The sequence below is a fragment of the Pocillopora verrucosa genome, chromosome 7 (genome assembly GCF_036669915.1).
Source record: "Pocillopora verrucosa isolate sample1 chromosome 7, ASM3666991v2, whole genome shotgun sequence".
In the NCBI taxonomy this organism is placed as follows: Eukaryota; Metazoa; Cnidaria; class Anthozoa; order Scleractinia; family Pocilloporidae; genus Pocillopora; species Pocillopora verrucosa.
In genome coordinates, this window is record NC_089318.1 from 842,083 (window position 1) to 856,915 (window position 14,833).

The window sequence follows — 14,833 nt, forward strand, 5'->3', positions numbered from 1 at the left end:
TAACGACAAAAGCAATACTTGAATTTCTCTACTTTCCTCTTGCTGTTTATCTAAAGAAATTTTTAAGCCATTCAATTACTTTTAATTATTTTAATGTCGCTTAAAATAATTGGCAGAAGTACTTGTTTGTTTAATATCTTAATTGCTTTTCAATTCCTCCGAAGTTGTCTTTGGTAGGATCCTATTACAGCAGACACATTGCTTGCTTTCCCAGTTCGGATCTTACATTTACAAGAGACAACTAGTCACGGTAAGCTCAGTTTCTGGTGTAGTGTTTCGTGTAGAAAGCCATTTTGATTTCGCGCATTAACTCCTTCTGAACAATAACAATTCATCCTACAGTATCTCTCAGATATTCCCAACATCATGAATTTTCTTGGGGTGAAGATTCTTTTGTCCTGTGTTTTTCTGATATACGTCAACGTGGAAGCGGCTCCATCGCCACAGGTAAGACAAGTGCAAAAACTCTTCATAATTTTCTGAAGCTCAATGGTAAAGCGTCGGATTGCGAAAACAAAACGTTTAGGGTTCGATTCCCCGTTGAAGGTTAGATTTTTTTTTCCTCGTCCCTCACTTGTGAGAATTAGAATTAGAATTGGATATATTTTTTTTTATTGACGATCCAGCTTTCATTTAATTTCATCACCTTTCTTTAATCACTGATGTCCTTCATTCCCCTCAGTGAGAGGACGTTCACTCTTGATTTCAGTCCGATTGCCATCTGTTCTAAACATTCTATCACAGACGGTTTTTCCTATCCGTCATAATCAAGTTCTACAGTTTTGCATTTTTTTCACAAATAAATGACTAGTCTAAATCTTTTTTAAAGGAGAATTTGAAAACTTGAGACATAGTTCTTCCTATAAAAATATTCCTAGACAAAAACTCTTGTTTTTAGAAAATTAAGATGTAGTCAAGTACCCGCAAATGTGGATAAGAAAGTTTCATATTCTACAGTATAACTAATTCTGGCCTTTTTTTATCTTATTGCAGTTCCATTGTCAGCCTCTGGCTCACATCGAGGCCAACGGGAGAAAATTAACTCCCTATAGCAATGGGCAAGGTTGTTTCAATTTTTTTCTTGTTGCTTCAACGGCTTTCTCAGTTTTACTAATAGTCAACTCGAAAATTTCCTTACAGTAATTACAGACTGGGATGCGGGAAATGCGCACAGCCATCTCGAGGACGGCATGAAATACAGTAATGGACGTCTGACTGTGCCTCAAGATGGAGAGTATTATGTCTACGCACAACTGTACTTTCGTGGCAGAGGGAGGGTGGCCATTCGCAAGAATCACCACGAACTTATCACCATGCTTCAACATTCTAACAACGCACCAGATGGAGTCCACTATGCAGGGGGAGCGTTTTATTTTGAGGCTAATGACACCATAGCACTGCTAACCGCGACACCTGTCACACTTTACATGGCCACTGCTCACTCTTATTTTGGAGCGTTCCTGATTGAGTGAGCTTCACCGCCAAAGCGCGTAAAAGCCTTGAAGGAAATTGTAACACGATAACAATAAAGAAAAGAATAATATAAAAAAGGCTATGCTATATTGTAATCTTTAACAAAACAACAAATCCTTAAAGAAACAGCGGTCACCCTCAAAACAGGAACCACTGAATTTCAGACTGAAGCCCCGATGCATCAACAACATCCAGCGGTATTGCTTATAGATCATGTAAGAAAGCACGAGTTCCTTTCATGATGTAACACAGCTTTTTGATCGCGTAACCTGTTCAGGTTTTCCCTTAGAACACTGAGCGTCATCGTTTCGTGGTATAATCCTAGTCACCGGTAAACAGTCTCTCTTTGAAGAAAATCTCTTGTGTTCTTGAATACTGTACTGGTTTGTTTGTTTTTTTAATCACTTTGTCTCTTAATTCTGTTTGAACAATTTCTCCTACCCTGGACCTGGGAAGGGAACTAAAATATAGGCATGCGTAGCATTCAAGAGTTACTTTTTAAGTTGGGTAGTTCGAGATGGGACACTTTGTGTTCCTAATGTTTTCATAACTTTCAAATGAACGAAAATATCGCATTATTTCACTTCAAGAGAAAGAGAAAAAGCCTAATTTATCTAAATTCACATAAGTATATTGTGGTCCCTTGTCTCTATTTTCAAAATAATTCTGAACAAAAATTAAATGTATCGGTACCACGCTTACTGTAGTCTTCGCAGCCGTTATTTGGTCTCATCACACATCGCCCTCTATTCCCCGTTGAAACGTTTGGCAGGTTGTTACGCGCAACCGTCGAACCAGATCGAAATTTGCGTTCTTAAAACAGTTTTAGTAAGATTCTAGGTTACTTCACTTTTTGTGTATTTGTAGTACGTTTTAGAGCAAATGAAAAAATGGCAAATAGAGCAAATTTACTCACAAAAATGACGTGTGAAAGACAAACAAAGTTGAAAATTCTTTCCAAAAATATATCTGCCTTCACGGGAATGAAACGCGAGACGCGGGAAATATTTGGAGAAGAAAGAAATGTTATTTTGACTAGTTTTATTTACCGGAAATTGAATACCTACATTAGAGAATTAAGAGGTGAATTAGAGGTGTTTCGTAATAATCCAGAAAGTGGCTTGTTTGCTGTTATGGTAGGCTGGTTACATGATCGGCGGTTGCTCAAGCTGCCACATTCGACGACACAAACTTCTAACTAACGCCGTTTTCTCCTCTCCTCAATTTAACTCATCCATTGCTGCGCAATGAATGAGTGAAAAAGGAAACGATGACCTACGTAAACTAAAGGATATGGCTGAATTATCAGTCTAGAATTTGTTAATAAAAGATGATGACCTTGAATATTTTCAACATGACAAAACAAAAGATTTATCAGTATTTGAGAATTATAAAATAAGCCACTTGGTGACATGCCGATTTAAACAGTTTTGTGGGTGAGTGAGTGGGTTTCGTGCTGGTCATAAATTGACTTGACGAGGCTCTGTTAGGGTTTTTGCTCAATGTTGGCGCGCCCGCCAGCGTTATGTTTTTCCAGAAAATATTTATGTTTTCGCTTTTCAAGGTCACTAAAAGCCATCAAAAGGCATTGAGCATGGTTTGTACTATCGTTTCCTGTAGTTAATGTTATCAAAACGATTTTCGTTACCATGAAGCTAAGGCTCCACAAAGGGAGGAGCTCGCCAGCCGGCCATAATCTGGCTTTGCCTCTGATTTTCTTCAATTTGCTTAGATGAAATCTCTCAGAATTTTCAAAATTTGAGAAAATTGTTCTTCCGATCATTAACAAGCCGAAAAAAAGGGGTTACAAAGGCAGTTTCCTCGCTATTTTGCAAAAGATCTTCATCTCAGATGAAGCCATGGTCTTGGAAATAACTGAGATATACTGTAAGAGAAACTGTGATCGTAAGTAACTCTACTGATCTGATACTCCGGCTATCAACTGTTATTGGTAAAAGGACTTTATGGGCGTTCCACAGATAAAGTACGAACAATTTATCTCAAATGGTTCTTACCTGTTTGTCTCTTGAATGTGCGGCCCAAATAGAAATGGGGTCACGTATATAAGACCAAGCAGTGAGTGTACTGGTATTGGATATCAGTTTTTAAAGACTGTTAAACAATTGTCTTAATTATTGCTTGCAGAGCTCTTGTCTCTTTAATTACTAAATATCTTTTGGATAGAAAAAAATTGATCTTCTCATTAGTAAAAACTAATTAGTCCCACAGAAAATGACAAAATAAATTCCATATCTCATTCTGACCTACGATGAAAAGTTTTCTTTAAAATAAAAATGACAAAAACTCCAATAATATGACACTCCTTTAAAATTAAACTCACCGGTCCACTGCCATAACAGCCATTGTTTAATTGTCTTCAGTTATAAAATTACAGAAATACTATGAGTGCGCTACTTTGTCAAAAAACCTATCGTTTAGTGGAATGGCATATCCCAAGAAATTAAAAGTTTATTTTTTAAAAGCAATAGACCGCATTTTCTTTGGGTTTACCAGCGTAATAACCTATTTTGGATATAGGGAGAATACTCGAAAAGTTTGTAAATCATGCAATTGCCTTCGGCTCGTGATTCATATATTGTTTTCGTGTTCACCCAACATCCCGTGGGGGTTATTACGCCGGTAAACCGATAGAAAGTGTGGTCTATTGTTTAAACAATCTTCGTATTTGTAAAAACTTATTAGTTGCAGAGAAATAACAAAATAAATTCCATACCTCATCAATGGTTTTCTTTTCTATGAAAAGACAGAAAAGTTCAACGACACAACATTAATTTACGTATTTGGCTTGCATGCTTATCGTAATGACGGCCATTATTTCATCTGCTGTGTTTGAACATGTGTTCAAAGCCAAACCAACTATCTGGACTGTTCTTTTACCCGAAACCGCCATTCAAGTTAAATCATCAGAACTTCTGTGTATATTATGAATCGATTTCAATTTTTTAACGAGAATAGAAATACTTTAATTTCTCTACTTTCCTTTTTTCTGTTTATCTAAAGAAATATTTAAGCCATTCAGTCATTTTTGATTATTTTAGTGCCGTATAAAATAACTGACAAAAGTATTTGCTTGTTTGAATATCTTAATTGCTTTTATATTCATCCAAATTTGTCTTTGTTTCTCTTTAATTAAAAGAATGCAAAAGTTGCACACGATCACAAACTTACTGATTTCATTTGATATGATCGGATAGATCTGAAATATTTACCGCTGTGCCTTTGTCACAACACTCTCCTCCTTAGATCTAATCCCAGGCTAACTTTGTCAACTCATTGCTGACAAAGGTACGAATTTTATCCTCAGGCACGAGTGACCACAGCAAACGAATAAGGGATATCTATAGAACGAGAAGAAAAAAAATGAAATAATTAAACCGCCAAAGACACCAAGTAAGCACATTTCAAGAGCAATAAGTGCAATTTTCTCCCTCTCTTAAGATGTACAAGGGAAAATTTGTTTCAACTTCTGTAGATGTAATGTATTGATTTTAATTTTTGTAACGACAAAAGCAATACTTGAATTTCTCTACTTTCCTCTTGCTGTTTATCTAAAGAAATTTTTAAGCCATTCAATTACTTTTAATTATTTTAATGTCGCTTAAAATAATTGGCAGAAGTACTTGTTTGTTTAATATCTTAATTGCTTTTCAATTCCTCCGAAGTTGTCTTTGGTAGGATCCTATTACAGCAGACACATTGCTTGCTTTCCCAGTTCGGATCTTACATTCACAAGAGACAACTAGTCACGGTAAGCTCAGTTTCTGGTGTAGTGTTTCGTGTAGAAAGCCATTTTGATTTCGCGCATTAACTCCTTCTGAACAATAACAATTCATCCTACAGTATCTCTCAGATATTCCCAACATCATGAATTTTCTTGGGGTGAAGATTCTTTTGTCCTGTGTTTTTCTGATATACGTCAACGTGGAAGCGGCTCCATCGCCACAGGTAAGACAAGTGCAAAAACTCTTCATAATTTTCTGAAGCTAAATGATAAAGCGTCGGATTGCGAAAACAAAACGTTTAGGGTTCGATTCCCCGTTGAAGGTTAGATTTTTTTTCCTCGTCCCTCACTTGTGAGAATTAGAATTAGAATTGGATATATTTTTTTTTATTGACGATCCAGCTTTCATTTAATTTCATCACCTTTCTTTAATCACTGATGTCCTTCATTCCCCTCAGTGAGAGGACGTTCACTCTTGATTTCAGGCCGATTGCCATCTGTTCTAAACATTCTATCACAGACGGTTTTTCCTATCTGTCATAATCAAGTTCTACAGTTTTGCATTTGTTTCACAAATAAATGACTAGTCTAAATCTTTTTTAAAGGAGAATTTGAAAACTTGAGTCACAGGTCATCCTATAAAAATATTCACAGACAAATACTCTAGTCTTTATAAGATTAAGATGTAGTCAAGTCCCCGCAAATGTGGGTTAGAAAGTTTATATAAGTTTATATAAAACTAATACTCCCCTTTTTTATCTTATTGTAGTTCCATTGTCAGCCTCTGGCTCACATCGAGGCCAAAAGGAAACATGTGACTCCCTATGGCGTTAGGCAAGGTTGTTTCAATTTTTTATTGTTGTTTCAACGGCTTTCTCAGTTTTACTGATGGTCAACTTGAAAATTTCCTTACAGTAATTACAGACTGGGACGTGGACGACGCGCACAGCCATCTCGAGGACGGCATGAAATACAGTAATGGACGTCTGATTGTGCCTCAAGATGGAGAGTATTATGTCTACGCACAACTGTACTTTCACAGCGGCGGGAGAGTGGTCATTCGCAAGAATCACCGCGAACTTATCACCATGCTTCAACATCCCTACAAAGTAGCAGCAGGACCCCACTATGCAGGGGGAGCGTTTTATTTTAAGGCTAATGACACCATAGAATTACTAACCGCGACACCTGTCACACTTTTCATGGCGACTGCTCCCTCTTACTTTGGAGCGTTCCTGATTGAGTGAGCTTCACCGCAAAAAGCGCGTAAAGCCTTGAAGGAAATTGTAACACGATATCAATAAAGAATAGAATGATATCAAAAAGGCTATGCTGTATTGTAACCTTTAACAAAACAACAAATCCTTAAAGAAACAGCGATCACAGTTTAAACAGGAACCACTGAATTTCCGACTGAAGCCCCGATGTTTCTTCCCACTTCTTGAGTGCTCTAGCCGCTTCCTGCGTGCTTTATAACAGAACAGAGCACAGTCAAGGCTTCTCTATTTGTTAAGTAGTACGTTTTAGAGCAAATGAAAAACTGGCACATAGAGCAAATTTAATCGCAGAAATGACGTCTGAAAGACAAACAAAGTTGAAAATTCTTTCCAAAATATATCTGCCTTTACGGGCATGATACGCGAGACGCGGGCTTAATTCGGAGAAGAAAGAAATTTTATTTTGATTAGTTTATTTACCGAAAAATTAAATACCTACATTGAAGAATTAAAATTCCGTCGAGGTGTTTCGCAATCATCCAGAAAGTGGCTTGTTTGCAGTTAAGGCAGGGTGGTTACATGGTTAGCTGTTGCTCACGTTCAACCACTTTATTACGTCACCTCCGCCATTTCTACTCAAGCTGCCACATTCGACTACACAGACTTCTGCTAACGCCGTTTTCTCCTCTCCACAATAACTTATCCATTGCTGCGCAATGAATGAGTTAAAAAGAAAACGATGACCTATGTAAAATAAAGGATATGGCTGAATTATCAGTCTAGAATTTGTTATTAATAGATAATGACCTTGAATATTTTAAACATGACGAAACAAAAGATTAATCAGTATTTGAGAATTATAAAATAGGCCACTTGGTGGCATGCCGGGTTAAACAGTTTTGTGGGTGAGTGAGTGGGTTTCGTGCTGGTCATAAATTGACTTGACGAGGCTCTGTTAGGGTTTTTGCTCAATGTTGGCGCGCCCGCCAGCGTTATGTTTTTTCAGAGAATTTTTATGTTTTCGCTTTTCAAGGTCACTAAAAGCCATCAGAAGGTATCGAGCATGGTTTTTACTATCGTTTGCTGTAGTAAATATTATCAAAACGATTTTCGTTATCATGGAGCTAAGGTTCCACAAAGGGAGGCGCTCGCCAGCGATAATCTGGCTTTGCTTTTGATTTTCTTCAATTTGCTTCGATAAAATCTCTCAAAATTTTAAAATTTGAGAAAATTGTTTTTCCGATTATTAACAAGCCGAAAAAAAGGGGTTGCAGAGGCAGTTTCCTCGCTATTTTGCAAAAGATCTTCCTTTCCGTGAAGCCATGGTCTTGGAAATATCTGAGACATACTGTAAGAGAAACTGTGATCGTAATTAACTCTACTTATCTAATGCTCCGGCTATCAACGGGTACAAGGACATTTGGCGTTCCACAGATAAAGCACGAACAGTTTATCTCAAATGGTTCTTACCTGTTTGTCTCTTGAATGTGCGGCCCAAATTGAAATGGGGACACGTATATAAGACCAAGCAATGAGTGTACTGTTATTCGATATCGGTTTTTTAAACTTTTAAACAATTGTCTTAATTATTGCTTGCAGAGCTCTTGTCTCTTTAATTACTAAATATCTTTTGGATAGGTAAAAATTAATCTTCTCATTGGTAAAACTAATTAGTCCCACAGAAAATGACAAAATAAATTCCATATCTCATTCTGACTTACGATGAAAAGTTTTCTTTAAAATAAAAATGACAAAAACTGTAATAACATGACATTCATTTAAGATTAAACTCACCGGTCTACTGCCATAACGGCCATTGTTTAATTGTTTTCCGTTAGAAAATAACAGAAATAAAATGAGCGCGTTTTTTTTTGTCAAAAACGTATCTTTTAATGGAATAATATATCCCAAGAGATTAAAAGTTTATTTTTTAAAGCAATAAACCGCACTTTCTATCGGTTTACCGGCGTAATAACCTACTTTGGATGAAGAGAGAATACTCGAAAAGTTTGTAAATTATGCAATCGCCTACGCCTCGTGATTCACACATTGTTTTCGTGTTCTCCCAACATCCGGTGTGGGTTATTACGCTGGTAAACCGATAGAAAGTGTGGCATGTAACTTGAATAATCTTCGTATTTGTAAAAACTTATCAGTTGCAGAGAAATAACAAAATAAATTCCATATCTTAACAATGCTTTCCTTTTATTTGAAAAGATAGAAAAGTTCAACGCCACAACATTAATTTACGTATGAAACTGGCTTGCATGCCCATCGTAATGACGGCCATTATTTCATCTGCTATGTTAGAATGTTCAAAGCCAAACCAACTATCATGGACTGTTCTTTTACCCGAAACCACCATTTGAGTTAAATCATCAGAACTTATGCATCGATTTCAATTTTTGTAAAGACAATAGAAATACTTTAATTTCACAGAAATTAAAGTATTTCCTTTTTTTTTCTTTTTCCTGTTTACCTAAAAAAAATTTAAGCCATTTAATTATTTTTAATTATTTTAGTGTCGTTTAAAATAATTGACAAACGTTTCTGCTTGTTTAATATCTCAATTGCTTTTATATTCATCCAAATTTGTCTTTGTTTCTCCCTAATTAAAAAAATGCAAAAGTTTTACACGTTCACAAACTTACTGATATCATTTTATATGATCGGATAGATCTGAAATATTTACCGCTGTGCCTTTGTTAGAACACTCTCCTCTTTAGATCCAACCCTGGCTACCTTTTTCATTCCTTTTTCATTGCTGACAAATATACGAACTTTATCCTCAGGCGCAAGTGACCACAGCAAACGAATAAGGGATATCTATAGAGCGAGAAGAAAAAATGAAGTAATTAAACCGCCAAAGACGCCAAGTGAAAGCACATTTCAAGAGCAATAAGTGCAATTTTCTCCCTCTCTTTAGATGTACAAGGAAAAATTTGTTTCAACTTCTGTAGATATTATGTATCGATTTCAGTTTTTGTAACGACGAAAGAAGTATTGAATTTCTCTACTTTCCTCTTCCTGTTTACCTAAAGAAATTTTTAAGTCATTCAATTATTTTTAATTATTTTTGTGTCGTTTAAAGTTATTGACAGAAGTACTTGTTTGATTAATATCTTAATTGCTCTTCAATTCAACCAAATTTGTCTTTAGTGGGATCCTCTTTCAGCAAACATTGCTTGCTTTCCCAGTTCAGATCTTACATTTACACGAGACAACTAGTCACGGTAAGCTCAATTTCTGGTGTAGTGTTTCGTGTAGAAAGCTATTTAGATTCGTGCATAAAATCCTTCTGGACAAGAACAATTCCTCCCACAGTACCTCTCAGATATTCCCAACATCATGGCTTTTTCAAAGGAGAATTTGAAAAATTGAGTCGTAGGTTATCCTATAGAAATATTCATAGACAAAAACTCTAGTCTTGAGAAAATTAAGGTGTAGTCAAGTACCCGCGAATGTGGGTTAGAAAGTTTCATATTCTACTGTATAAAACTAGTATTTTATTGTAGTTCCATTGTCGGCCTCTGGTTCACATCGAGGCCGGCGAGAGAAAAGTAACTCTCTACCGCGTTGGGCAAGGTTGTTTCAATTTTTTCTTGTTGCTTCAACGGCTTTCTCAGTTTTACTAATAGTCGACTCGAAAATTTTCTTACAGCGATTGCAAACTGGGGTGCGGGAAATGTGCACAGCCATCTCGAAGGCGGCATGAAATACAGTCATGGACATCTGATTGTGCCTGAAGATGGAGAGTACTATGCCTATGCACAACTGTACTTTCGCAGCGGCGGGAGAGTGCTGATTCTCAAGAATCACCACGAAGTTATCACCATGCTTCAACATTTCCATAACGTACCGGAAGGGCCCCACTATGCAAGGAGAGCGTTTTATCCAGAGGCTGGTGACACCCTAAGCGTTACGAACCATGACACATGTCACACTTTACATGTCGACTGCTCACTCTTACTTTGGAGTGTTCCTGATACAGTTAGCTTCTCACAATCGCGTAAAAGCCTCGAAGGAAATTGTACCACGATATCAAAAACGGATAGAATAATATCAAAAAGCTATGCTGTAATGTAATGTTCAACGAAAAAACCAATCCAAAAAAAAGACAGGGGTCACAGTATAAACGGGAACCACTGAATTTCGGACTGAATTTTCGAAATAGAAGCCCTGACTAAATATGGCGTTTAAGATCACGATGTATCAACAACATCCAGCACTACTGCTTATCCCTCGTGTAAGAGAGCACGAGTTCCTTTTACGATGTAACACAGCTTTTTGATCGCGTAACCTGTTCAGGTTTTCCTTCAGAACAATATCATTGCTTCGTGGAGGAATCCTAGTCCTAGGTGAAAAGTTTCTCTCTTGTCTTCCTGGATTCTGTACCGGTTTATTTGTTTCTTGAATCATTTTGTCTCTTAATTCTGTTCGAATAATTCCCCCTTCCCTGGACCTGGGAATGGAATTAAAAAATAGCATGCGTAGCATACCTATATTATTCTTTAAGCTGGGTAGGTCGAGATGGGACACTTTGTGTTCCTAATGTTTTCATAACTTTCAAAAGAACAAAAATATCGAATTACTTCAATTTAAGAGAAATAGAAAAAGCCTAATTTATCTAAACTCACACAGGTATATCGTGCTCTATTGTCTAAATACTTCTGAGCAATAATAAAATGCATCGGTACCACCCTTACTGTAGTCTCCTTCGCAGCCGTTGTTTGGTTTCGTCACACATCGCCCTCTATTCCCCGTTGGAACGTTCGGCAGTTTGTTACGCGCGACCGTCGAACCTGATCGAAATTTGCGTTTTTAAAACAGTTTTAGTAAGATTCTAGGTTACTTCACTTTTTGTGTATTTGTAGTGAATTGGCACATAGAGCAAATTTACTTACAGAAATGACGTGTGAAAGACAAAGTTGAAAATTCTTAAAATATATCTGCCTTCACGGGCATGAAGCGCGAGACGCGGGCCCAGTTCGGAGGAGAAATATTATTTCGACTAGATTTATTTACCGAAAAATCGAGTACCTACATTGAAAAATTAAAATTCCGTCGAGGTGTTTCGCAATCATCCAGAAAGTGGTTTGTTTGCTGTTAAGGCAGGGTGGTTACATGGTTAGCATTCCTCACGTTCAACCACTTTATTACGTCACCTCCGCTATTTCTGCTCAAGCTGCCACATTTGACTACACAGACTTCTGCAAACGCCGTTTTCTCCTCTCCACAATAACTTATCCATTGCTGCGCAATGAATTAGTTAAAAAGAAAACAATGACCTTCGTAAAATAAAGGATATGGCCGAATTATCAGTCTAGATTTGTTAATAAAAGATAATGACCTTGAATATTTTCAACATGACTAAACAAAAGATTAATCAGATACTTTAGTCCAAAGAAACCAAAGTTAAAGGCGGCAAACGGTTGTCTGATTTATCATTCTCTACTATGTCAATAAAAGATGAAGAGAGCCACTGATAGTACTGATCGTCAATGTACTTGAAGATTTGTGGGTGTGGATGTGGGTGAGTGAGTGGGTTTTGTGCTGGTCATAAATCGACTTAACGAGGCTTAGTAAGGTTTTTGCTCAATGTTGGCGCGCCCGCCAGCGTTATATTTTTCTAAAAAATTTTTATTTTTTCGCTTTTCAAGGTCACTAAAAGCCATCAAAGGCATTGAGCAAGGTTTGTGCTATCGTTTGCTATAGTAAATATTATCAAAACGATTTTCGTTATCATGAAGCTTAAGCTCCACAAAGGGAGGCGCTCGCCAGCGATAATCTGGCTTTGCCTTTGATTTTCTTCAATTTGCTCCGATAAAATCTCTCAAAATTTTCAAAATTTGTAAAACTTGTCCTGTCGCTCATTAACAAGCCGAAAAAAATGGGTTACAAAGGCAGTCTCCTGGCTATTTGTCGCTTTGTGTTTTCTTCCTCCATCTCAAATTTGGTCCCGTATGAATTACTTTTATCAACAGGCACAATGAAGGGCACAAATATGTTTAACGATCCTGCAAATCTTAGGAAATTCAACTGAAGGAAACGCAATAAATCAAACTCGACAAATCCCTATTTTATTTGTCGCAAAAGATTTCGTAATGGAATAAAACCTCGCCAAGATCGGTATCTGGGCATGCGTAGACTTTCGAATCTGTCGCCTTTTTGCAATCTTTCCCACGGTGTTTTCTTTTCGGTTGACCTCTTTTTTAGTCGTAGAAGGCCTATATTACGGGTGCAGTTGCTGGAAATCCTACATTCCATCAAATGAAACTGTGTTTAACACACCTTTTCAAATAACAATCGTGCGATCGAATCGATCGAGCCACCACGTTTGTTTTGCACTGATACTTTTAAAGCTCGTGCTATATTTGCACTCAGATCTCGCACGTTCAAAAAACCTTATGGAACCTTCTTAAAGCAATAGCTCTCTAAATTTGTCGCTCAAATCATAATGTTCTTGTTTTTTGGCCCAGAGTCTTATTATCGGCTAAAGAAGTGAGTCTGACTAATTAGCCCGACTTTGCAGCGAACTGCATTATCCCCAACTAAAGATTTAATTCTCAAAGGCGGGGGTTATTCCTTGAAAATAGCAGACACTGTCGAGACAAATGTAAAGAGCAAACAGCATAAGTGAAAGGTTCGGAACGCAAAGGCAAGCAGTATGAACACAAGGTTTCTGAACTTTAGAATTTTCATTGACCGCAAATGATCTTTAAGAGTTAACATAACAAAAGAGGAAATGATCACACAAGTGAAATAAAAGATATACAGACAAATGGTCTGCTGAGCTATCATTCTGGAATCTGTTAATAACAAATAAATAAAGCGACTGATCGGCTATGACTTTGAGGATTTAACATAACAATAAAAGTCGGCAAACGGTTGGGTGATTTATCATTCTAGAATCTGTTAAAAACAGATTAATAAAGCCACTGACGTTAATGAACTTGAAGAATTAACATCATGAAATAAAAGGCGGCAAACGGTCGGGTGATTTATCTGCAATTTAGAATCTGTTAGTAGTTAATAGCATTTATAGGTCCAGTGATTTTTATGGAAAACAGCCCTGGGAGGTCAAAAAGTTTTGGAGTCTTAAACAAAGACTAGCTAATTTTTTTTGGATATAGATTTTCTCTCTACCAATAAATCCCAATAATGGAACGCAAGCGACAGAAGCTATTAGTCTAACGTTTTTGATTTGTATCGCACTATCAAAACTAAACACTGGATAGGAATTAAAGCGACAAAATAACCCATAATAATCGTTCTCAGATTGAAACAAATTTCTGATTGCATTTTAATTTAAGGCGATTATGTGATTGTTATCAACTGCCTTTAACAAGAATTTAAACAACATTTTTACAAGAGTGAGCAATACCAAACTTGTGGATTACGAACTCAGCAGGGCACAGATATGTTTAACGATCCAGCAAATCTTAGAAAATTCCACCGAAGGAATCGCGATAAATCTTACTCGAAAGATCCCTATTTTATTTGAGGCCAAACATTTCGTCATGGAATCGAACTTCGTCAAGATCGGTATCTGAGCATGCATAGACTTTCGAATCTGTCGCCTTTTTACAACCTTTCCCAGAGAAAACATTCTCTTAGATATCAAGGACCTCATATATGGTCAAAACTGGATAATAAATTGAAAGGCTCCTTGAATATTGAATCTTTTAAAAAGAAAATTAAGAAAAAAGACCTAGCGTCACTCTTAAACAACAACAATAGCTGCTGTAATCTGTGCAACTCTTTGAGACCACCTTTTATATAACTATTGTTCATTGCACAATTTATACATGTTATACATATGAATTATATATACATCCTTCATAATTTCCTATTTGTAAATAATTCTATTTTATCTTATCTATTTATTTATCCAATTATTGATTTCTTTTCGTGTCCCCAATTAGTTGTGAAAACTAAATACATTGACACATTAATAAAGCTTTTACTTTACTTACTTACTTACTAGGGTGTTTTCTTTCCGGTTGACCTCTTTTTTAAGCATAGAAGGCCTATGAATATTACGGGTGTAGTCGCTGGAAACCCAAGATTCCATCACATAAAAAATGTACTTTGTTCAACTGTTTTTAACACACCTTTTAACAATCGTGCGATTGTATCGAGCCGCCATGTTTGTGTTGCATGTTGATACTTTTAAAGCTCGTACTATATTTGCATCCTGATCTCGCACGTTCAAAAAACCCTATGGAACCTTCTTAAAGCAATAGCTCTCTAAATTTGTCGCTCAAATCATAATGTTCTTGTTTTTTGGCCCAGAGTCTTATTAATGGCTAAAGAAGTGAGTCTAACTAATTAGCCCGACTTTGCAGCGAACTGCATTATCCCCAACTAAAGATTTAATTCTCAAAGGCGGGGGTTATTC

General features: G+C 36.7%; 2 protein-coding genes and 1 long non-coding RNA gene across 3 annotated transcripts; 2 read left to right on the forward strand and 1 right to left on the reverse strand.

Moving 5' to 3' along the window:
- The first annotated feature begins 164 nt into the window (after positions 1 to 164).
- Positions 165 to 1,531, forward strand: LOC131775526 (tumor necrosis factor-like). Its single transcript, XM_059091645.2, has 4 exons — positions 165 to 250; positions 343 to 447; positions 994 to 1,063; positions 1,141 to 1,531. The coding sequence occupies exons 2-4, from the start codon at positions 367 to 369 to the stop codon at positions 1,470 to 1,472; spliced, it is 483 nt and encodes a 160-aa protein (XP_058947628.2). The 5' UTR covers positions 165 to 250; positions 343 to 366; the 3' UTR covers positions 1,473 to 1,531.
- LOC136282411 (uncharacterized) lies at positions 1,346 to 7,955 on the reverse strand. Its single transcript, XR_010718269.1, has 5 exons — positions 7,903 to 7,955; positions 6,932 to 7,176; positions 4,704 to 4,832; positions 2,541 to 4,227; positions 1,346 to 1,498 (listed from the first exon to the last, which is right to left on the reverse strand). It is a non-coding gene; the product is annotated as an uncharacterized lncRNA (long non-coding RNA).
- LOC131775554 (tumor necrosis factor ligand superfamily member 15-like) lies at positions 5,157 to 6,540 on the forward strand. The gene is made up of 4 exons (XM_059091674.2): positions 5,157 to 5,242; positions 5,335 to 5,439; positions 5,985 to 6,054; positions 6,131 to 6,540. The coding sequence occupies exons 2-4, from the start codon at positions 5,359 to 5,361 to the stop codon at positions 6,460 to 6,462; spliced, it is 483 nt and encodes a 160-aa protein (XP_058947657.2). The 5' UTR covers positions 5,157 to 5,242; positions 5,335 to 5,358; the 3' UTR covers positions 6,463 to 6,540.
- Positions 7,956 to 14,833: the final 6,878 nt, after the last annotated feature.

Excerpts from the sequence above, each read along its gene's own strand:
- LOC131775554 (XM_059091674.2), top strand. The coding sequence starts at position 5,359 with ATGAATTTTCTTGGGGTGAAGATTCTTTTGTCCTGTGTTTTTCTGATA. Across the intron at positions 5,440-5,984 it reads AAGCGGCTCCATCGCCACAG|TTCCATTGTCAGCCTCTGGC; the intron begins GTAAGACAAGTG and ends ATCTTATTGTAG. Across the intron at positions 6,055-6,130 it reads TCCCTATGGCGTTAGGCAAG|TAATTACAGACTGGGACGTG; the intron begins GTTGTTTCAATT and ends ATTTCCTTACAG.
- LOC131775526 (XM_059091645.2), top strand. The coding sequence starts at position 367 with ATGAATTTTCTTGGGGTGAAGATTCTTTTGTCCTGTGTTTTTCTGATA. Across the intron at positions 448-993 it reads AAGCGGCTCCATCGCCACAG|TTCCATTGTCAGCCTCTGGC; the intron begins GTAAGACAAGTG and ends ATCTTATTGCAG. Across the intron at positions 1,064-1,140 it reads TCCCTATAGCAATGGGCAAG|TAATTACAGACTGGGATGCG; the intron begins GTTGTTTCAATT and ends ATTTCCTTACAG.